We start from the raw sequence: 24,749 nt of genomic DNA, 5'->3' as shown, positions 1-24,749 counted from the left end.
TGGGGTCATTTAGGAGCCAGCTAGAAGACCATGTATGATTCGGGGAAGCTCGGGAGATGGTAACATTCAGAGTGGAAGACTTACAAAGCCTCAGCTGAAGACACAGGATTTTGCCGTAGGGCCTCGTTTCTAAAGGAGGAACAGGAGGGAGTGAGTGAACTGAGGTCACTGTCCTGAAGGGCCTGGAGATGAGCAAGCTCGTAGCCTGCGACTAGATAAAAGTAAGAATAGATAATAGTCGTAGCCTGCGACTAGATAAAAGTAAGGATCAGGACCAGATCTGAATTAGAAGACAGAAACTGGCCTTAGGAAAAAGTCAAATGCCAATGATTTAAAGAGAGGCTCAAGATTGGGGTGGGCTATAATCTACCTGTCTTGATACTCTGCCTTTTGAATATTGGGTCGTAGAACTCCTTACTTTCTTTCTCACTGAAGACATGTGCCAGAGTTGGAAGCAGATCATGAACTGATCTTGTTCATGCTTAAAATAATTGTTTTTAGTACAAATAATGTTTGCTAAAAATTCTTGTGCCTTTCCTAATAACTCTTCAGATTACTTTAGACCACATGTCTATTTAGTTGTTAGTTTAAAAAAAAAAGTGGAAAGAAAGCTCATTTAATTTTGGAGAGAAATCTTTTTTCCTTTTTTCAAAATAATACTTTATATATATATATTTCTTTTTTCCCACATTTTTCGTTGGTTCGTTATAGTTGTACGTATCAATGGGATTTTGTTGTTTTATATTAGTACATGCCCACAATATAACAATATAATTTGGCCAGTATCACTCCCCAGCACTTCCCTCTCCCTCCCAGCTTCCCACTCTTTGGAAAGCAGTCTTGATCTTTTATGACTCTTCTCATTTCATTAAGAAATTTAAAGCCTGGATTGTTCTCCCTTAAATAGAATGCTTCCAGTTTCCAGTTATCTAAATAATAGGGTCAACTCAAATTAATTTTTGTAATTAAGTATTGAAAATTATTGAGCACTTAAGATATGCCCAACTATGGCTTGGCTCTGAGGTTATGAAGAGCCATGAATATGGTGCCTGTCCTAAAGGGTTTCCCATCTCCAAGGGGAGAAGGACATGCCTAAACACTAACTGACCACAAAGTGGATATGGCCAACACTGATGGAAGACGCGTGGGCAGGGGAGGACAGGAGCATAAGCTGATGTTATCAAGGCCCTGAACTTTTAGTAAATCTTCTTTGTGATTCTTAAACAGTGCTCCTCATTTTATTATTTAGGAATCTTGTGCAAAGAGAGGTTGAGATACTTACCTAAGCCAATAGAGGCAGAAATGGAACTGTGATACTTGTCTTCTAAAACTTTTGGCTTAAAGTATAGTATTAAAGAATTTCTACAGAGAACTGCCAGACTATTTAATATGAGGCTTAATTGACTATGCTTCAGTGGGAGTGAATTTCACAGGACTTCTAGAGCCTTTTCTACAATCATAGAATTTTTGCAACAATCAAGGTATTCCAGTTGCTGAAGTGTCCTTTGCTAATTAGGTCTCTTTACTTTATTACAGCTCTCACTTTCAACTTGGAGTGTGTGTGTGTGTGTGTGTGTGTGTTTAAAAGATCTCAGACCAATGAACTGAACTAATTCTGTGATGTTTTCTTAAATAGGACTGTCTCCTCTTCACTGCAGTAGGCAGATCTGTGATTACCAGTGTAATTTCTTTTCTTTCTTTCTTTTTTTTTTTTTTTTTTTTTGTGGTGCTGGGGATTGAACCCAGGGCCTTGTGCTTGCCAGGCAAGCACTCTACCAACTGAGCTATATCCCCAGCCCCAGTGTAATTTCTTGATGTGAAGACAGGACTTCTTGGGAAAGAACTTAGAGTATAATTTAATTACCTGCCTCTCTTAGATAGGTAAAGAAACAAGCTTTCTCATCCATTTCACAGCTAAGCTTAAGTGTGAGTGAGCTGAGTTACATCCTGAAGCTATTAACTGACTAACTGTATACTTCATGGTACTGCAAGTCATGGGTTCCGTTCCATGATAGCAAATTACTACTAGAAAATGGTTTGCTATATAAATTAAGAAAATTTACTGGAAGCTCATTTACTTTTTACTTAAGAGTTAGGGGGAGTGTTTTTGTTTGTTTTTTGGGGGGATTTTTTTGTACCAGGGATTGAATTCAGGGGCACTCAACCACTGAGACATATCCCCAGCCCTATTTTGTATTTTATTTAGAGACAGGGTCTCACTGAGTTGCTTAGCACCTCGCTTTTGCTGAGGCTGGCTTTGAACTCGAGAACCTCCTGCCTCAGTCTCCCGAGCCTCTGGGATCACAGGCGTGTGCCATTGTGCCTGGCCCTGTCGGGATCTTAAGCCCCCTTGCTCTTCTCAACCAGCGGCAAGGGAAGGGGACACTCCCCAACAAGGTCAGACCGGGATAGGTAGGCTGACTGACCTCCCGCACACAGCCCTCTGGCTGGAGGACAATCAGATGCAGCGGGCGTCAGGGAGACCCGTCACAGCAAGAACTTGTTTATTGAGGAAGTCACACAGCTTTTATGTAGGGTGGAGGCTAGGCGGGAACCAATCAGCTTAAAGGTCAGCAAGGCCTGGGAGGTTCACGCAGGTGAGAGTCCCATAGGACTATATGGCAAGAGTGAGCTGATCACTTTCCCGGAACTGTTGTTAACCAATCCCTGACAGTGGTCCTGTTTATCGTTATTAACCTTTGAAAACCGCCTTTGAGCCTTGATCTAGCTCACTCGCCAGGGAGTAGGGAGTCCGCCTGAGTGAGTTAACGTGTCATTACTCCCAACATGGCCCTTCTTTTCTAATTTAATATTTAATGCCCAGCAGGAGTGAATATTTATTACAGCTCACTGGCCAGAGGTGGTTGATTTTACATATCCCTGATGTGTGAATGGTTAAGTGGAAGGAGGAAAATATACTCTTAAATTGTTATGCTTGTTTGCAGGCAAATGGATGAAATTGGAGAATATCATGCTAAGTGAGATAAGCCAATCTCAAAAAACTAAAGGACAAATGATCTCGCTGATAAGCGGATGAGGACATATAATGGGGGGTGGGATGGGTTAGAGTTAGGGTTAGGGTTAGGTTTAGGGTTAGGGTTAGAAGGGTGGTAAGAATGGAGGAAGGAGGGACTGTATAGAGGGAAAAGAGGGGTGGGAAGGGTTGAGGGGAAGGAAAAAAATAACAGAATGAATCAAACATCATTACCCTATGTAAATGTATGATTACACAAATGGTATTCCTTGACTCCATGTACAAACCGAGAAGCAACATGTATCCCATTTGTTTACAATAAAAAAAAAATTGTTATGCGTGTACTTTTTGCCTGAGTAGAAACATCAAAAGCTATAGAAATAAGACCTTTAGAGCTGAAGAGATACCTCTGCTTGGAGAGCACTTGACTCTCATGGAGAAGGACCGCGGTTCGAATCCCCAGAGCCTCTGAAATAAGACCTTTGCCAAGGTATAAATATTAGTACTGAGAGAAAAATAAAATGCTCAACATAGTATTTGTTACATTTAAGAATTTACCTCATTTCTGATGTGTTTTATAAACATTTTTAATTTTATTAAATTTTCAGATTGAAGTAATTATTAACAGTTTCTAAAGCATGTATGTGGTTGGCTCTTTCAGTAAGTACATGCTTTCTTAGGAATCAAGTAATATATATTTATGTTAAAATTTGGGGACACACTTGTAATTGATCAAATATGGATTTTCAATAGAATTTTGAAGAAAATATTGATAGCTTGTTTTCTCTGAAATCTCTTCTGTGACCAGTTTTTGTTGCTTAGCTTTTACCACATACTGGTTTTTTTTTTTTTTTTTTCCTCATCATTAATCTGTCAAAATTTTATCACATTCAGGGTGAGGATGTAGCTCAGTGGTGGAGCACTTAACTTGCATGCATGGGACCCTGGGCTCTATCCCTAGCACTAAAAAGAAAATTATCACATTGGGATCTTCTGTTGGTATTTTTGTTAAACTTAACTCATTTTAGTTTTTCAAGTAGCCAGTTGCACAGTTTCCCATTAAAGTAGAATGGCACCTGTGTGCCTGTGTCCGTGTGAACACACAGTACAAGTCAGTGGAGATGTGTGGAGTCTGATATAGCCCTCCTACTTTCAACAACTATTCAAATGCTCAGATTTTTTTTTTTTTTTGCTGCTGTCAGGTGATCTGGTAGAACATTAAACAACTAGCCTGTAGCATATTCCAACTTTCATGCTTCTATTAAGCATTGTTTTTCTCATAGAATCATGCGTATTCATCTTAAAATGCATAAATATTACCTTAATATCTTAAGCACTTTATAAGATTTTTTTTGCCCAATTCAAATAAAATCTGATTTTGATTTGCTTGCTGTGGGAAACATCACTACATTCCTTTCCTTAATGGTTTATTACCTATGTGAAGGTACCTGAGCTGAATGTGGTCATTTGGATAATGTAGCATAGTCAGCATTAACCAGTTCTGAAGAGATTATTTAACGTCTTCATCATTCCTGCCTCAATTTCTAAAACACCATCTATTCTTCTGAGCATAGACAACTATCACTCTTATTGTTTAAAATATATCAGTTAATTCTTTTATTATCATTTTCAGATTAATTCTATACTTCTCAATAATTACAATTCACTTTATTTTAATAGCATTTAATTTTTATGTTTGACCTTAAGAACTCGACACAGGTGACCTTTGGAAACATTAAACTATTAAATTTAAATATTATGAAATATCTGTAAGAGGAACGTGGTTGTTAGAGACAGTGTGCAGTGATCCCCACACTTGGCTGCATGTTGGAGATCCCGTCAAAGCCTATGTCCCCCCAGACCAATTCACTAAGACTTTAGGGTGTCGATACAGCTTCCTGGGTGCTTCTGATGTATAGTTGCCTTGAAAATTCTTGTTAATGCTTAGTTCTGGATTCATGGTGGCAACTCCTGGGACATTCTTGATAATACAGGTGGCCCATGCTACCCACCCTCGGGTCTTTTCCCCGCATTTGTTCTGAGGTGGAGCTTCCCAGCCAGTCCATTCTAAAAGCTGCCTGGGTGATTTTAATAAGTAGCCAATTGAGAACCACCAGTCTAATAGAGAGAAAACTGAGCTAGATACAGGAAATCTGGCCTTCCAGTCCTAATTTGTGAATTGAGATCACTTACCATGTTTGAGCTTCCTTCATAAAATGGAGAAGTTGGTAATGGCTTTTTAAAAATATTTAGTTATTGATAGACCTTTATTTTAATTCATTTATTTATATGTGGGGCTGAGAATTGAACATGCTAGGCAAGCACTCAGCCATGGAACCCCAACCCCAGCATGATAATGGCTTCTATAGCTGACATATTGTTATAGTTGGATGAGACAGCATGCCCAGATCTTTGAAATAAGGTGCTGTAGAAATGGTAGCAATTTCTAGGGCTATGCAATGGCTACTGTAAAGTAGTCTGTTAAGGTTGGCTAGACCTTTTATACTTCCTTTTTTTAAAAATATTTTTTAGTTGTCAATGGATCTTTGGTTTTATTTATTTATTTATATGTGGTGCTGAGGATTGAACCCCAGGCCTTACACATGCCAGGCAAGTACTTCACCACTGAGCCACAACCTCAGTCCCCCTTCTATACTTCTCGACAGGAGGATGGTAGATCTCCAAGGCAGAAAAGAACTTGTGTTCCTTGGCTGACCTGGGGTATATCATGATTCTTAAATTTTGCACTGTGTTTATATGTGGGCCAGCTGCTATGGGCTCTTGGTGGCAGGGAGTGGACAAGAGGTAGAGGAAAGGTAGAGCTGCTCTGAGCTAACAATGTAAAAGCCCCTGAGTTCTTACAGTTAGTGCCACCTTCCTCGTGGTTCCAGAGACTTCCAGGCAACTGTGGAGCTATTAGTGTGACTTGGCTTTTCTCCCATGCTCTCCTCAAACAGCCTTTTCAGTGTTTTTCTCTTATTATCACTTCTGACTCTGCTGTCCCTCATATTTCAGCCCTGTTAACACTCAACCCACCTACCAGATGAGGACAGCAGAATGAGGAAGCATGCCCAGAGACGCACACATGTTGATTCTGCAGCATGACACAGACCTCAAGATTTACCCGGGAGGGCGGAGAGTTAGACTCTGCAACATCCCCCTGCGTGGGTCTGGGTACAGACTCTTGCTGCTTTATCCCCTGTTTTCAGGCAGAATAGAAGACCATTTCTTGAAGGGTTTAAAGCCTCCCAAATGTATATTTGACTGCAAGTTCTTAAGCATTTTGTTTTGCCTGACTCTGCTTTGGGAGTGCTTAAAATAGACCCTGCCTTTCTCTGAAGGCTGATTAATGTGTGATTGGTTTTGCTTTCCTGAGCAAATCAGCTTGATGCAATGTACCCTAGTTTTCAGATTTGGAAAGAAGTGAACTTTCTCATCCAGCATAGAAGATGAAAGATAGTTTGTTGGAATTTTAATGTCACTGTGCGGGAGCTTACTTTCCATATTAAGGTGGTGTGGTAACATGTATCAGTAAACAATCTGAAAAGGAGACTCAGCAATCCAAAAAAAAAAAAGTGAAATTAGTATCAAGAAATTATAGGGAGATTCAGTATTTCCTAATCTTAAATTCTCATTAAAAGTCCATTTGCTTGTTCTTAACAACTCTGTTCATTTCATACACTCGTTTAACTAACATGTGCTCCATACCCAGTGATGGGAATGTACCAGTAAAGGTGCTGGCAGTTTCTGCCCTCACACAGCTTAGAGGGAACTCAAGGCAGGTGAAGGGGACTCACCCACCATGGGATGGGTGCTGAGGGACAGGTGGGGTGGCTTTCAAGAGCACCATCAGGGCATCTGTGCCAGCTGTGGCAGGCCAGGAAAGCTTCCGCAGAGGCCGACATCTGAGCTCATGCTAGAGAAGAGCTGGGGTGGTCATGCCGAAGGAAGGGTTGCTGAGCAGACAGAGCATCGGAGGTGAGGGCGGGAGGCACAGGATGGATCTGAGAGAATTCCCTTCCCACAACCACAAGATCGGGGGGTGGTGGGGAGTGGGGACCGCCATGAAATCTCAGCCTGCAGCAGGGAGAGGGGTCTCTGCCCAGTTAGTGCTCATCCCTCTCTGTTCTTGAACTCTTCAATGTTCACTACTCATTTATGGAAAAGAAGTTTAATAAAGAAGCTATAACACAGATGGAAATATATATTAAAAGTGGGGGAAGGAGAGTGGCAGTCATCCAGTTTTTCTGTATATTTTGTATTATGTTAGTAAGTTAATGGACACAAAGGCCTTGAGGGTCTTAAAACCGCCAATAGGGGCGTCTCTCAAAACCTCATTTTTTAAAGCTGTTGCTTGGTTTTTCAGCGCTACAATCCTGACCTCTAGTGGGCATAAATAAAAAGCCCCCAAACGCAAACTGCTTCATGGTTCTGTCACTCCATCCTAACAGGTTGAACTTCAAACAGTTTAAAACATGTAAAGCAAAATAAAGCAAAGATCCTTTTGGCTAACTTGTTACACTGTTCTTCCTGTAGAACATATATGTTAGAGCAGCCGGTATTTGCTTCCTTATACTTTTATGGTAACTATCTGTCACTTTCCTGTTCTTTTAAAAGAGATTATTTTACAGATTATAGAGGAGGAAGTTTATCAAAGAGAAGTCAACAGCATTCTATTCTGGTGACCTGTTACTTGTTGTACATAACAAACTACTTCCAAACTGAGTGACTTTAAGACAATGATTCTGCACAATTGAACCCTGGGTTCAATCCTCAGCACCAAAATAAGTAAATAACACCCCACACACACCAAAAAGTAGTGATTGTATGGTAAGACATATTGATGTTGTATAGCCTCCTGGTGGCATGTGCTGAGAACAGTCTCACTTCTATGAGAGTGAATTTAATCACAAAGAAACATCATCAAAAAAATCAAATTGAGGGACATCCTACAAAATAGTAGGCCAGTACTCTTCAAAAGTGTCAAGATCATGAAAGAAAAAGACTGAACATTGTCCTAGATTAAAGGAGATTAAGGAGACAGAACAAATAAATTCAGAAGAATAAGTTGTGTGTTTGACAAAATTTTCATAGTGATCTCTTGGTTTTGGTCATTGGACTGTGGTTATGTAAGATGTCAGATATTTGGTGAAACTGAGTGAGGGTATGGAGAACTATTTTGGGGATTTTTTCTCTAAAATTATTTCAAAATGAAAAAAAATTTAAATTGAAAAGAGCTGTTTATTTTGTTCAAGTTGGAAATTGGCAGAGATTCAACTGCAGGGTTCCTCTTTGTTCTAGTGGCATTAGTTAGATGGCCTAATTCACTTCCAGGATGACTTCATTCACATGCCCAGCACCTTGGTGATCCTTGGTCTGTCTTCTTACCAGTGACATCTGGTCCTCCATGTGCCCTAGCTGCTGTCTGGCTGTTTGGAACATGAGGGTCTAGTTGTACTTCTAACATGATGGCCAGCTTCCAAAAGCGAGCATAGCATCAGATGGAACATGGAAACTTCAGTCTCTGAAGCCCCGCTGGGCCCATACGTTGGCATGGTGTCACTTCCACCACAATCTGTCTGTCAAAGCAGTGGTATAGTAGCCCAGATTCAGAAGACAGGGCAGAGACCTGGCTTCTCAATGGGACAAGTGTCAAAAAATTGTGACGATATTTAATCCATCACAGGTATCTATAAGTCTCACTGGCTAAGCAACCGAGATGAAATTAGTGAACAAAGCATGAATTTGTTTTCATCTGACAGGCCTAAATTCTAATGCTGGCTTTACCATTTCATAACAATGTGATGTTTCTGAGCCTGTCTCTCATTTCTAAGATGGGGACAAGAGTGTATCTGCTATGGAGTTGTGGAGAGGATTGAGTGGAAGAAACAAAAAATACTGGAGATAGTAGATAATCTATACATGAACTTAATAGTGATTGCTAGCATTTATCAATCCTTACCAAATGCAGAGCTATAAACTATCTCATTTAATCACAACCCTTTCCTGGGTAGCACATCCTACTTAGGATGAGCAGAAAGGTCGGCATGCCATGCCCTCTGACTTCGTCTGAGCCTGTCCCGTCCACCTTGGCCACTTTGGGTTAGATCATCTCTCACTGCCTGTTGATCTCCACCTCTGCGTACTATTTATTGCCCTCTCACTTTAACCCTAAGGAGCCAAGTGCTGATGTGCATCTGGTACTTTTGACACTACCTTTGTTCTCAATGCCATCAGTACAGCTTTTTGACAGCTTCTCACAATCTGTCAGCTCCCTCTGAACCCACGAGTGCCTGCTCATCAGAGCCGGGATGTGCAGTGTCTTTGTTTCAGTGAGAGCTCAGCTGTCAGCCTTTATTTATGCAGGAGGGTAGGTGCTCAACTGTTGGCCTACCCAGGAACACTGTGATCCGCACTTAGGAGCAATTATTCAATTTGGGACAATTACTTGTAGGTGTTCTTGAAAGCAAAGATGTCACCAAGCCTGTGACTGAATTTTGAAAAAGCAGTATCCAAATCAGTTAAGGCACCACTGCATCATGCAGACAGGGCCGATCTCCTCTGTTGTCATCGGGGGAAGGTGGCGACTCTTTCTTTCCAGTGAGCTGACTTTTTACTGCCTCGTGTCCTGCAGTCAGCTCCTTTTTGTGAGGGTTTTTAATATGGAGACAAATGACAGAATCTGGTTTTAGTAGAAGTCACGTTTTTGCTATCTTTGCTGTGTTAGTAGCTTTCCATTATTAAAACGAATACCTGATATAATCCACTAATAAAGAGAAAGGTTTATTTTGGTTCACATACTTTGTCTTGTAGCTTGCTACTTCTATAAACTCTAAAGTCTTATCACCAAACTAATTAGAAGTATGTATAAAACAAAAGTCGAACAGTTTTCTCGTGGGGTTGGTGAGAGATGTTTTCACTATTTAGAGATTTTAAGTTTTTAAAACGTTTCACGATTCTTATTTGGTTTTCAAGGCTTAGTTACCTCATAGTTTGATTTTGAGATAATTGAAGAAAAGAGGTTCTTACTGTGATTTGAGGATAATCCCACAAATTGGTCTAGTTGAGTACACAGGGAAAAGAATCAACCACAGAAAACTTAGACTAGCTAGTATCGTTCATCAAATAAGAACTTCCTATATATATATTACACCAGCATTATTTGGTGAAAATGAACGTCAGGAGACTTGTGGGGTGATCCTGGCTACTAAATACATGTATAATCTTTTGCTTATCACAGTCTTTCTGAAAACAAGAAACATAGTAAGGTTATGAGGATCAGTGAGATTTCACTGCTGCTCTGAAAGCGAGGGGTGGGGGAACGTTGAGAATGACAGCGGAGTCGCCGAACATGCACGAGTCTCCACAGAGTAATGTGAAAGGATTTGGGAAGCAAAGGAGGCCTGCAAACCTGGCTTCACATGAAGATTGGAGAACTGGAGACAAGAGGAGCTTCCCATGGTGAGCACCAGCTGAAGAGACCTGGTGGATCTTGACATGGTGGCAGGTTGACAGAAAACTTGGAATGGACCCACCATTTGACCCAGCTATCCCATTCCTCAGTTTATACCCAAAGGACTTAAAATTAGCATACTACAGTGATGCAGCCACATCAATGTTTGTAGCTGCTCAGTTCACAATAGCTAGATTGCGGAACCAACCTAGTTGCCCTTTAATTGACAATGAATAAAGAAACTGTGGTATATATACACAGTGGAATATTACTCAGCCATAAAGAAGAATAAAATTATGGCATTTGCTGGTAAATGGATGAAGTTGGAAAATATGCTAAGAGAAATAGACCAAGCCGAAAAAACCAAAGGCCGAATGTTTTCTCTGGTAAGTGCATGACAGTATATAATGAGGGGGTTTGGCGTGAAGAAGAGAAAAATGAAGGAACTTTGGATAGTGTAGAGGAAAATGGGGTGGGAAGGGGAGGGGGACAGAAAGATAGTAGAATGAAACAGACATTATTACCCTATGTATATGTATTATTACATGAATGGTGTAAATCTACATTGTGTACAACCACAGAAATGAAAAGTTGTACCCCATTTGTGTACACTGAATCAAAATGCAGTCTGTAAAAATAGAAAAGATTTTAATAAAAAAAAAACTATGAATGGAACCTCCTTTTGACCTAGTTATCCCCCTCCTTAGTATATATCCAAAAGAGTAACATCATTATACTACAGTGATGCAGTAGCCACTTCAATGTTTACAATAGCACAATTCACAATAGTCAAGTTATGGAGCCAGTCTAGGTGCCCTTCAAAAGACAACTGGATGAAGAAAATGCAGTATATATACACAATGGAGTATTACTCAGCCATAAAGAAGAATAAAATTATGGCATGTGCCAGTGAATGGATGGAACTGGAGACTATCGTACTAAGTGAAATAAGCCAGCCCCCAAAAGGCAAAGGTTGAATGTTTTCTATGATATGTAGAAACTAATCAAAAATAAGAATTTTTTTTTAAAGGACAGAAGAAAGATTAGTACAGTAGACAAAGGGAAATGAAGGGGAAGGAAAAGGAATGGGATAGGAAAAGACAGTGGAATGAATTCAGCCTAACTGTTCTGTTCACATGTATGAATATACCACAGTGACTCTCACTGTCTCGTATATCCAACAAGACACTAATTAAAAAAAAAAAAAAAGTAAATAGCAGGTAGACCAGTAGAATAGAGGGCCAGGAACAGGGTGGGAAGAAGGGAGAAGGGGAAGTACTAGGATGGAATTAGAACAAATTATATTCCTTGCTTTTAAAATCATGTCAAAATGAATCCATCTGTCATGGATAACTAAAAAAGAACCTACAACAACAAAAAAGATTTGGCAGGTGAGTACCGGCTAGTAATGGGTGAGAACCAATTTTGCTTAATAATAACCTAAGTTTTTTGATCTAGAATAGTGTTTCTTTTTTTCTAACACATGATCACAGCAGGTCTAGAATCATTATTTAGTAGGTAATGAACTATGTCAATTTGTTTTGTCTCCTGTCCTGGTTACACTTACTTCCTACTGCTTTTAGTCTCTTAAAGAATTGACTGAGTAACCCCAAAACCAAACCTTTAGTTCACATTCTGTACCTTGGCCAACCAAATGATCGTGTCCCTTGCTCACCCTTCACACACTGTGTCATATTTTTGGTGGTTGAATATAAAAGGCTGCGTTAGCTCTCGTAGCAGGAGTGCACTCTGGGATCCAGTCCTAATCATCACTTCTGACTTTGGATACAAAAGGCATGATTTATTACGGTTTATTATTTCATAATATGTTTGGTACAGCTCCGTTTCCAAAAGGCATAGGAGATCTTTGTCACCAAGGTGAAGAGGGCACATTGAATGGATCCTACAGTTTCAGAAGCTATCAGCTCACGCTTGAAAGACCTTTCTTCTTCTGTATGATGACTTGCATGGTGAGGGAACAGCGCCTTCCCTGGCAGCCTCGTTTCTGATTCTGTCTGAATCAGAATTCTTGACTGTCTCCTGAATGTAGCAGCTCAACGTCTCTTTCAGTCTTTGGGCTGAGCCAGCTCCAGTGTGGCTTCTCCAGAGGCTGTTCAGTTTATCCCTGCTGAAATGGTGCTCTGGCCTTTTAGGAGAGAAAAGGAACAGAAGTCTGGCTCATAGCCCCTGATTTCCACCTGTAGTTGTAGCACTTCAAAGAAAGCAAGCCTCAAAACAGTAAGGGCTAGTGGAGATCCGGTGGGCTCCTTTCAGCTCCTCTTCTGTCATCTGTCCACGTTAGGAGCATGGACTGACTTTGTTTTGTCTGCCCCTGGCCGTTTAACTCTGTCACCCAGATGTCTGAACTAGGATTAGGAATTTCAATTTTTAGTTTTAGACTTCTGTATTGTTTTTGCCATCTTGAACCAGGAACTTGACTTTGCAACCATTAGCCACAGGGTTATTAAAGATGTGTGGAAGTCTTGGGGAGTACTTAATAAAACAGTTGTAGATGTGACAATATTGATTTTCACTGTCCCTTTTGTATTTCAGGGTTTGAACATAATCTTTCATGTCGCCTTGGCTCTCCTAAAGGTAAGTTTGTTTCAGTCTTAAACTATCAAACTACCTTAGCTCTTTGCCTTTGGACCTGGAAAAAGCCCTTGACTCATTCTGGGTTCTTGTACCTAGAGAAAGGAGGCTTCTCTAGGAAACTCAGATCCTCCCTCCTTCTCAACCTTTTCTATTGCTGTTCATTTGAAGTTTGGTTTTCCTATAATCCATTTAATCTTGCTATTCCAGCACTTCTTCCAGTACCTAAAAGATGCTTTCCCTTATATGAGTTGGATAATGTGAGACATGAGAAAGTTAAAACATGTTTTCTGTCAAAATGAAGTGAGCTTTTTTCTTAAAAGATTTCTTTCCATAATAACATCCCTGGAGTACCTAAACATATAATTGAATTATTAAAAAGCTTCTATAATACACTGACTAGGAAAGAAACTGCTACATTTCACTTTGCAGTTTTTTTCCCTGATAGCTGGAAATTATAAGACACTTTAGAATTCAATTATAATTACCTTGTTGGATTTTTATATCAACATATCAATACAGCCTTAACAGTGTGGTAACAGCAGGAGGTTTGCTGCAGAGTTGGTGAAAATAACCCAGACAAAGATGGCATTCTGCTATCGAAGGCGGTAACTGCCTTGTTCATGCTCAAGCTTACCCTTTCCCCGGGTAACATGGTGGCTAAGTCAGATGCTGGACTTCGATGGATTTGGTTCTAATTTCAGTCCTGCTGGATGATTTTGGGCAAATTACTCCAAGTGCTCAAAACCTGGGTTTTGAAATAATAATAATAATAATAATTAACTTATGACATTGTTACAATAATTAAGATGGTATATAAAGGTTCTTTATGTAAAGTCTAGAAAATTTTACTGCCTAATAAATGTTAGCTGTCATGATAATGATTAATGTTGTCATATACAGAGTACTTAAAATATGTTCCTAGATCCCCCATTAGTCCTTGGAATTCCTCAGAAGTTTTCTTGGGAGGGTCTCTTGACAAATTAGAGAATTTTGACAGATAATCTCTAACACACCCTGATTCTAAACAAGGCATAAAATAACATGGGTCCTCCTCTGAAACTCTAGAAGCAGGTTGCTACTTATGACTCACAAGCAGATGCTTTTTGTGAAATTCATAAAATATGCTTTATTCATGAAATCATTTGTGTCCATATATGGACACTTCTTTTGCTAGAGTTACTGTAGAAGGTAGGAAAGATATTTGAAATATTTTAATAAAATAACACAAACATATTTGCTTATATCGTTTAATGAAGTCATGAATCTTGACCTTAAATTTTTCTTGTCATTAAAACAAATCAAAACCACTTAGCTGGGTATGGTGACACACTCCTATAATCCTAGCTGCTTGGGAGGCTGAGCCAGGAGCATTGTAAGTTTGAAGTCAACCTCAGCAACTTAATGAGGCCCTAAGCAGTTTAGAGAGACCCTATCTCAAAATTTTAAAAAATTTTAAAAAGGGCTGGGGATATGGCTCAGTAGTGAAGTGCCCTTGGGTTCAGTAGCCAGTACCAAAACAAAAAACAAAACAAAACAAATCACTTTCTAACATGCCTTCTCAACAAGTCTAGAATAAGACTTTTACAGTGCCTAAGCAATTGAAGCATTATGTAATTCAGACTAAAAACAATACTACATTCTAAATAAGTATAAGGAAGTTCAACAGTGTTTTGATTTCCCTATCATATCTAGTTTTCTTTTTAAGTCTTGAATATTTCATCTTTCCCAAAATAACCTTTCCTTATTCTTTTGGTGGCCTTTCCACTGGTGTTCTTAACACACGCTTAATCTTTGAGGTAACCCAGGGCTCCCCTGTGGATATCAGACCTTTATCTGCCAGCCTAATAGTGTAGATATTGATTGCCTTCCTGGGCGACATGTTTACTTTTCTGTATTATTGCCATTTGTTTTTGAGCTTGTTAACCTAGGCATGATTGGGCAGAGGTCATTCTTTGGCCACTAGGCAGAAAAGCTTTTTATATCTTCTCTAGAAATATTTGGGCACTCTTCAAACATCATCTCTGAGAATTTGTCTAATTTGAAAAGATAGAAGAGGAGTTTTTTTCACCAGTAGTGACTAATATTTTTATCTACCTTGTATAAATCCTGAATCTGGCTCTCCATGGAGACTGTATATATAGGGCTAAATTAAAGTGTATGTCATTGATCTGATTGTCCCCACCTGGCAGAAAGAATAACTGAATGTATACTACTATGACTATCTTTCTTTTTTTTTTTTTTTACTATGACTAACTTTCAATTTCTAATCTAGTATGCCAGATAAAAGACGGTATATTTATTTATATAAAAATAAAAATTTGGGGGGCTAGGGATATAGCTCAGTGGTAGAGCACATACTTAGCATGTGTGAGACCCTAGACACAAATAAATAAATAAAATAATTAAGTAAATAAAAATTTTAAAACTTCGGGCAAGTGCTTCTGAACCTAGCCTAATTTTTGGTTGCATGCAGGGGGACTTCGGAGTTCTCCATGTTAGTGGTCTCTCTTGTGGTGAGGGGAAGCAGGAGAGCTAGCACTTCTTGGGCATTTACTCCGTGCTCAGTGCTGACCTAGGCTCTGCCCAGCTGATAACTGAGGAGGCTAAGGCCACGGTTGCCTCAAGTCTTTTTCCTTGGTAATGGCAAAGCTGGGTTTATAATTCAAAAAAAAAAGGCATTAGATGAATGTCTGCAGCTCAGCTGGGTTTGAAGACAACACTTTCTGAACGAGACCCACCTCTTTCCACCTCTTTTGGGTTAGAAATAGCCTGGGAGGCAGCTAGAGAACTGTTGAGGTGAAAGAATGGTAGCATCGTCAAACTGTTTAGTTCCCAGTGGTAGGTCACACGCATTTCCCTGAAGCCACCTCATCCACTGTAGGAGTATCATAGCACAGCACGCCTCTTCAATCAGAGACAGCAGTCAGCGTGGATCCGGGCTGTTTCACCTTGGGCAGAGAAGGTCTTCCGTGGGAATAGTGTCTTTGCTTTCTGACTGTGTGTAAAAGCAAACGTGTCTCTCCCCTCATTTCTCAAATACAGCATGCTCGTTTGTGCTGTATACATCTCAGAGACTTAAAAAGCCCACTCCTAACCCCACTGCTAGAGATAACCATGACAAAAATTTGGTATACAGTCTCCTTCCCATACCTTAATCTGTGACTGTGTAAGCAGGCGTCACCTCTCCATGTACGTGTGTGTGCGTGTGTGTGTGCACTTTCAATGGAGTTTGGGGACAGCAGGTAAAAAGATTGGGAGGTGGGTGTGAACCCAGGGCAGTGTAAATGGTGCACCTGTTTATTTTCTTTCAAAAAGTGCAGTTTAACGATGCTCTTTTTTGCTGAGTCTTGTTTGGTAAATGTTGCCATTCCACTGCACTCAGGTGGTGGTTAAGAGACTCTGGAGCCAGACTGATGAACTTCAAACCCCATCTCCAAGACGCAGCCAGTGATCCTAGGTGAATGACAGTTTCTCCATTTTTAAAATGGGGATGTTAGTAATGCCTGTCTCATAGGATTTTTGTCTGGCTTCTATGAGTCAACATGTGACTGGTGGCTGGAACTCAGGAAGTACTGCAGTGCACCCAGGTGCTCTTATTTGAACATAGAATTTCCTTAGGCTTTTAAGTAACTTTTTTATCCTGAACTAAGGGCCATGATTTATATTAGTAACCATATTATATATTGATTATTATATAACCAATATTATATTTATTTTCATGAACATTTGTTTCCAGACTTTCTTGTTAAATGAAATTGTAACAAACATCCTTAAACTTTCATCTTCGTATTCTTTTCTAGTACTGTCTTTTGGACAGGTTTCTAGAAATGGAATTGCTAAGTCAGACGATAATCACATTTCAGGTCTTGATGCATATTACAGCACTGCTCTCTGCCAACAGTGTGGAAGTGTGTTTCCCCACACTTTTGAAAAAGTAGAAATTGTAAGTGCATACTTTATTTTATGGGCATTGAAAGCAAGTTTTAAAATAAAGTAACTTAAAATGTAATTATTATAGTAATTTGTTTCAGTGTAAACAAAACTCTTCAGACAGTTCTGGAGTCGTTTGTTTGTTTGTTTGTTTAGGAATGTCCAGTTTTATTTTGCGTTGTTTTTTTTAGTTGGGGGGAAACCAGTTGATCCTGGCTACATTTTGGAAGAATGGGCCTTCTCTTAGTTTGGAGGGCTTTGCATATCCTGTCACAGTTCTCTTGTTTTTGGCGTCTCGACCTTCTATGTTTCCTTCGTGTTGCATTGAAGCTCATTTGATGAAGTCACTCGTAAAATCAAAAGGACATCTTTCCATTTTTTTCTCACTGATCCCTGAACCATTGTCAAAGCAGCATAATGGCAACACTTTATCTTTTATCTTTTTTTCTTCTGAAACGTCTTCCCTAGACTTCTGTCCTCTCTGACCTCCCTCTGCTGCTTCTCACTTCCTCTGCACACTCCTGTTTTTTCTTCACCTTTGACTGTGGTTCCACAGAGCCCAGGGCCCCAGGAATTGCCCGATGCTTCTCCCTGGCTGGCCCCGTTCATTCCCAACTTCTTCAACAAATGTTAACTCTTTGTATTTAATCCAGACCCTAATATTTGGCTGTGGTTTCACAGGCACATCAGATCCCAAAGCCAAACAGAGCTACTGTGCCTCCCACGTGCTTTTCTCCTCTAGTCCCCTCCCTCCATGAGGGCACTACCTGTCTGCTCAAGCCAGAACCCCAGCAGTTGCCTTTACTCTCCTCTTTCCATCAGGTCTCATATCTGCTGCGAGCTCAGGTCCTGTGGATCCTGCTTCTTTGAGAATTTGTAAAGTCTTCTGACTTTACTCCTGTTCCCACTTTGATGAGAGGGACCACAGCAGTCTCCAGCCTGGGCCACTGCAGTGACCTCCTCAGTAACAGGCACTGAACACTTGCAGTGCCGGCCATGGTCTGGGCATCGTAGGTGAAGTTGTGGCCGGGAAGACCCTGCTTCCAGGGAGCTTGCGTTCTGGTGAGGACAGATGGCCACTGGGTGCAAAGACGAATGTGATGCTTCAGAACCCGAGGTTTGTGAGGAGGCTGATGTTGATGCAGATGGGGAGGAGGTACCCCTCTTTGGATTGGATGATCAGTAAAGTGCTCTGAGGAGCTGGGCTGCGGCTTAGTGGTGGAGTGAGTGCCCAGCAGGTGTGAGGCCCTGGGTTTGCTCCCCGGCACCACATAAATAAGTATGATAAAGGTATTGTGTCCATCTACAGCTAAAATAACTGTTTAAAAAAGTGCTCTGAGGGGTGGTGTCCGAGCCCATAGTAGGCACCTAGGAAACACTTACAGTGTAACTGGTTTTGCCACTTCTATTGAGAAGGCATGGGCTGTTTCTCCTCACTTCCCCATTCTTATTCCTTATGAATAGAATTCTACCAAGACGAAGGCTTGCTTTCCACTCAGGTTGCTATTTTAAGCCTTTGAAATTATTTGCTCTAGTTCCCAGTATTTAGCTTATTTTATTTTATTATAAAATAAAATAATATAATTTAAATATCATGAAATTTAACATTTGAAGTATATAATTTAGTGGTTTTTTGTATATTCACAAATGTGTGGAACTACCACCATTGTTTAATTTTAGAATACTTTGTTCACCCCAAAAAGAAACCCTATAACCATATGGTCATTTCTGATTCCTCCTGTTGTCACTGTCTGGCAACTGCTAGTCTGTCTCCTTTGTGCATTTATCTGTTCTGAAGATTTTATACAGATGGGATCATATGGCAGGTGGCCTTTTATGTCTGATTTCTTTCACTTAGCATAATGTTTTCAAGGCCTTTCTGTGTTGCACCATGTATCTGTTCTTCATTCCTTTTTATTGCTAGGTAATATTCTACTGTATAGCTATTCCACATTTTGTTTTATGTTCATTCACCAATTGAGAACCTTGGATTTATTTCCAATTTTTTACTATTGTGAATAATGCTGCTGTGGACATTTGTGTACAGGATATTTTTGTATACTTGTTTTCAATTCTCTTGGGTGTGTACCTAGGAGCAGAATTGTTGATTCGTATGGCAAGTCTTTCTTTAACTTTTTGAGGAACTACCAGTTTTCAAAAGCAGCTGCACCAGTACTTTCCCACCAGCAATGCAAGATTATGGTGTATTAAAGTGCTGTCTTGATATCTGGGGAAAATCAGGAAGACCTGGAACAGCCTGTCACAAGGTCTCTTCCTCACTTTGTGTTATGGATAAGCCCTCTTATGAGAAGGCTGAGGCACTGTTCTTGCTTCTTCCTGAGTAGCAAGTTTCGTTCCCTGCCAACCTGTATTGTTACTCAGACATGCTAATCACAGCCTCCTTTGGAAACCAAGGGGGTGCCTGAGTCTCTTAATCCACAAAGACTGCCTCCTGTTGCCTAATGGTTCACTCTGTTCTTGAATGCAGTACCACCTACTGTGTTCTCTTCCCTTGGTGCTGTGAATATAAGTGACTACTAAACTGCTGTTATTCTCATCTGTCCAGTCAGGTGCATTTGACCATCCCCTTAACCCTAGAGAGGGAGCTCCTCCCACATCAACAGAGTACTAAAACAGGGAGCATTCTGATTCCTCCACTTCTTTGTCAACTCTTGTCATTATCTGCTTTTAAATTATAACCACTCTATTATCATGCTAAGTGAAATAAGCCAACCTCAAAAAAAAAAAAAAAAACCAAAGAGCCTGCAACTCACTGCTAGCCTCTGTGCTTTCTTTGCAATCTCAGTGAAAGCCTCCACCATGCCATGACTCTTGCATTGCGCACTTCTGAGAAACCAGCACCACTTGGATGGTGCCAAGGCCTGCGTGCCTTTCCACCTGAACACAGGAACATCTGTAGGTGCTTTGGAGTACACACGTGCCCTGTCTTTTCTCAACTCTTTTTATTATTTTGCATTTCTAAACCTTTGAACCTGTGATGGATGGGATAACTTTGTAGACTCCCAAGATGCTACTGGAATATCCTTCCTATTATCCAGGCACAAAGTACTTGGCTTCCCTTTATGGACGCTAATAACATACACTTGACCAAAACTTTACACTCTGTTTCTGACCAAGCTACAAATTTCCCAAACCTTTGTGCTCTGGAGTCTTACTGTAAATTTGCCTAAAAGCAGCCAATGATACCCATGCTGCAACCAAATGCTTCGCTGTCTTGAAATCTCCTTTACTTAGTAAATGAGTCCATCATCTCCCTGCATGCCCCATGCTAGGGATTGAACCGAGGATCTCACACATGCTAGGCAAGCCCTCTACCACTGAGCCACATCCCAGGCCTAGTCCATCATCTTTAAAGGTTGGCCGCCCACAAAGTAACAGAACATGGAAAAATACATCTCAGTGTTTACTACAGTGCAACATGTGGGTCCTCCAGTTTAATTCCCAATGGAACCCTTATTTCCATCTGAAACTTCAATAGCATAAACTTTACTGTTCACATTTCTGTTGGCTTTCTGGTCTCTTGACCCTCACCAGAGTCACCTGTTAATCTCTGCTTAACAGAGATTTCTAGACTTAACAAGAATTCTAGACTCTCTCTAGCCTGCTCCTCTGAACTTTTCCAAATTCCTCTTATAAACCAATTCCAAAGGCTTCACCACATAGCCAGTACACAGGAACAGCAATGACCCCATTTCTTGGTACCGGTTTTTTTGTTAGTCATTTTTGCTACTTTATCAAATTTATAAAGAGAATCAATTTATAAAGAGAAAATGTTTATTTTGACTCATTATTTCAGATGTCTCAGTCCCTGCTTGATTGGCCCCATTGCTTTTGAGCCTATGGTGAGCAGCACATTTCTGGCAGAAGCATGTGGCAGAACCATACGGCTTGCCTCATGGCCAGGGGACAGAAGGAGAGAGGGAGGAAGGACCAGAGTGCCAAAATCCCTTTAAGGGCACGTCCCAAGGACACAAAGTCCCCTGTTAGGTCCACCCTTTAAAGCCTTCCAGTAGTGCCTCCCACTTGGCCCCACCTCTTAAAAGGTGCCACAACCTCTCAATAGTCCCTTTCAGGGATTAAGCCACTAACTCATGGGCCTTCAGGGGCCATTCCAGATCCAAAGCATACAAATGACGCATGATCCATCCATTGTTGATATCTTCAAAGGGGGAAAAGAGGGATGGAGAAAATAGGCTTCATAGAGAACCCCCCCAAAATATATTCAGAATTAGGATCTGTTTATTAGAGTTAAAAAACCAATTATTTTTTTAGCAGACTGATTAGTTAAGTATTCCCTTGACCTTCCAAAGACAACGCCCCCTGCCATCTCTGCCGGCATGGGGAAGAAGGCCTAACTTGTGCAGCCTCTGCACCTGCCACTCTTCCTGCAGAACTTGGGGCACCGCAGGGCGAAAGGGAAAGTGGAAAGCCGCACACGCACGCCTTGAGATGGAAAGCAGACATCAGCTCCCTTGGCGTCTGACACACCCACTCGGGCTCAAAAGTCTGGTTTCTGTGTGTGGAGATGGTGAATAAGGAAGGACTGAAGTGAGGGATGTCATTTCTGCAGTCAGCATCCAGGTTAGAAGTCTGAAGGCCTGAACAGAATGAAGCATTCTGCTTTGGGAAGGTTCTGCACACTCCGTTTTGTACTTGCCTGAGGAATGCCTGTTGTCCTGTTGGTGGCAGTAAAGCCCCACTCCTCGATCGTTCATGGAAGTGGTTTGTCCCAGGCGGCACTTTGAGTTCTGCGACATGGGTGTTCCTGCCTCCTGGTCGCCTCCCGGCATCATTCGTTGTTTGTTTTTATCCTTGCTCTGGTGCCTCTTCCGTTTCATGACAGATTGGTCTTCAGATGCTGTCTAGTAAATGCTACAGCCAACGCAAACACAGGGCTTCTGAATCATAAAGGAAAGTGCAAGGAAATCCCATGAAACCACGCTGGACATGGGAAATCACATAAGGGAATTTATTAAGCAAACAGAGTGTCTCCCTGCAGGGTAAGAGAGAAAATGAGAGGAAAATAGAACAGAAAAGAAAGGGCGCACGCTAGAGAGAGTGGAAAGCCAGGAGGATAGAGAAAAGTGAGTAGCACAGACAGAAGGATGGAAAAGATGGCGGGGAAGCTACAGTAAAACAGTTGAATTCCGCTGGGCTAACAGGGGACCAATATCAGAGAAGGATACTTGCAAGCTGACTGATGAACCAATAGCTAGCCAGGATGTTCATAGATTGACAAGTGGTTGGGAGGTGGGGAAAATGGCTGCACCAGAAAGGGCGGGGGAGCAGCTTTATACATTACATTCCCCCATTTCTTTTTTTATAAGAAAATCTTTTGCTCTCCAGTTCTTTTTTTGAAGCCTTCTCTCTCCTTCCTGCCTAAGTGACTGGGGCTGGTTTTGCAGGTGAGATGTAAAAAGTCCATTCTCCTTCCAGACTTCCAAAGGCAGATGGTTTTCATAGACTTCATTTCCTCGATTTGACTGATCCCCTATTTCTACACTAACTGCCTGTCCCCACCCCTCTAATTCTAGGAACTCCTTTACTGCTGTAGGGAAAGGGGGTGATGACCAATCTGGTTTCTTCGAGCTGGAAGGGGGCAGCGTGGGGCAAGCAGTTTGGAGTTCTCTTTTTAGAAATCGGGTCAGTTGAGGGATTCATGGTAGAAGTCTGGTTGGGAAGAGAAGGTTGTAAAGGCATCTAGGGATGGGTGCTTCTATGAGAGAAGAACAAAAAGACATGAGTACTGAAATGAGATTGATACAATATAAATGTTGCAGAATCTGGAACATGCCAATGCATATCATAAAGATGACAGTCAATAATCCCTCACCAGGGGGTGGAAGAACTGAGAAGTTGTTCCTATAACAAGGCCTAGCAAAGGCTGGAGAGGACAAGGCCTTTATTTGGGAACTTTAACATTGTCTAGGTTATCAGGAATGTAAACACAACATTTAGTAGAGATACTAGCAAACATATATTAAGCCTACCTGTGCCTGTAGGCCTTAAACTGACTAAAAACTTCTGACTCTGGCAGTTTCTCTTGATAGTTATCAGGCACATTTGCCTAAGAATCTCTCTTTTGTAGCTTTTAGTCTTTATTCAAGTAGGCTAACACAAGTGTACATCTTAAGTTACATTTAAGTATTATTTCTTTTAAATGCCCTGCCCAAGAATGGCTATATTTTGGTTTTAACTGTTTTGCTAGGTGTTTAAGATCAAGCTGGTCAAAGTGACCTGTTCCTGTCTGTTAAAGAGTCAGCTGAGTTCCCACAGGGCTCACTCATAGAGAACTTAAGAGCAGCTTCTTAGCTCTACCAGTGCAATTGGTTAGGCAGGGTCTCCTCCATGAGGTGGCTTTCCTTGAAAGCACCAGGGATGTCTCCCTTTTTCCCTCCTTTGCAGCAGATGCACTGAGTGATTTTTCATCCTCTAGTGGCCTCATCAATCTCCTTGGTCAGGAGGTTGTGTGACCCAGAGTTGCAAAGCTCCTTGGAGAAGTCCTCTTGTTCCCTGGGTTCAGGCTGACATTGAGGGCAAGACCCAAATATGGACTTTTCTTGACCTCTGTATTTAATCTCAATCTCTAAGTTTGATCTTAACCATCCAGCAAGTCAGTCTCACCAGTCATAAAGTAAGAGTACTGGGCTTTAGCTTAAATGTCTACAACTTTACAGTTATTTACCCCCTTTTATCTAATTGGGGTTTACATTATCTGTCCTATAGGTGATGGCTTACTATTCCAAGTTAATTTATGATGTTCGCTTTTGAAGCAATACTTCTGCAAAATATTGATCAGGCAACAATTAGAGTTTACAAGGAAAATACAAAATGGAATCACCAACAGTAAAACATTCAGTTTGTGCAACAGCTATCTTGAATTTTGGCTGAGTTCCCATTTGAGATTACAGTAATCTTTACAACAAACATCAAACTTTTGAACACAACTTTAAATGAGTTAAAGTCAGGCTTACTTTGGAGCCATTGTAATGTGTAGCAGGGTTGTGAGGCAGAGCCTTATGTCAGGTAACTGGGGCTTTTCAGTGAAGGGCAAAGGAGTATTAGAAAAAAAAGGGTTATAAACACAGATTTTGAAGATTAAGCTGAGATCAGATGGAGCTCTGTTCTCTGATGGAAACATGGATCTAAAGAGTTATGTCAGCAATCTTTATATATGTGCAATGTTAGGTTCCAAAGTTACCGTAAGGTGGGCAGGAACCAGAGAAGGGAGCTGATGAAACACTGGTTATCTAGCAAAAGAATTCCTTCCTGCCCAAGAGCTGTGTGCCTGAGATCAATGTACTGCCACAGCAGTTAGGCATCTTGTGTCCCTGCACAGGAGCACTCCCAGGCACCAGGCATGCCACAACCATGAGGTCAGAGACCCCAATCTCAGTCACTGTTGTCCCATTTTTGCTACTGCACATTACACTCTTTCTTAAATGTCATTTTACATATACCCTATTGATGACAGGTCCTATAATAGAACATTAAATGATAGGTTTACCATTACAGACAAGTTTAATTTGGAGAATAGCAGCTTGATAAATTTTCTGCTTTAAAGGCTTGTATACCTGGAAATTATGAACACATTTAATATATAAAGAATAATGTTTTTAAGTATGTTACTTCATGGAATAACTTTGTAAATTAATTAGATGTCTCTAACAAACACATCTGAGTAATCCCATACATGTCGACTTTAATTCACTCATCTTATTGTAGAAAAACCAAGATATCAGACAAGTGTACCAACAGTATTTGCCATCTCTTTCC

The 24,749-nt window shown here is 40.7% G+C and overlaps 1 protein-coding gene and 1 non-coding gene across 6 annotated transcripts in view; one reads left to right on the top strand and one right to left on the bottom strand.

Moving 5' to 3' along the window:
• The window catches only part of Rabgap1l (RAB GTPase activating protein 1 like), a 663,388-nt gene that overhangs the window by 446,630 nt on the left and 192,009 nt on the right, over positions 1 to 24,749 (top strand). For all 5 annotated transcript variants that reach the window (XM_047519817.1, XM_047519815.1, XM_047519816.1 and 2 more), the window contains exon 18: positions 12,981 to 13,022. In XM_047519817.1, the coding sequence (XP_047375773.1) occupies positions 12,981 to 13,022 (42 nt within the window). The remainder of the gene's footprint in view (positions 1 to 12,980; positions 13,023 to 24,749) is intronic.
• On the bottom strand, positions 1,722 to 1,795 carry Trnaa-ggc (transfer RNA alanine (anticodon GGC)). Its single transcript has one exon. It is a non-coding gene; the product is annotated as a tRNA-Ala (tRNA).

Source organism: Sciurus carolinensis, chromosome 12, assembly GCF_902686445.1.
Source record: "Sciurus carolinensis chromosome 12, mSciCar1.2, whole genome shotgun sequence".
Taxonomy (NCBI): domain Eukaryota; kingdom Metazoa; phylum Chordata; class Mammalia; order Rodentia; family Sciuridae; genus Sciurus; species Sciurus carolinensis.
This window is presented reverse-complemented; position numbering and strand designations above follow the sequence as displayed.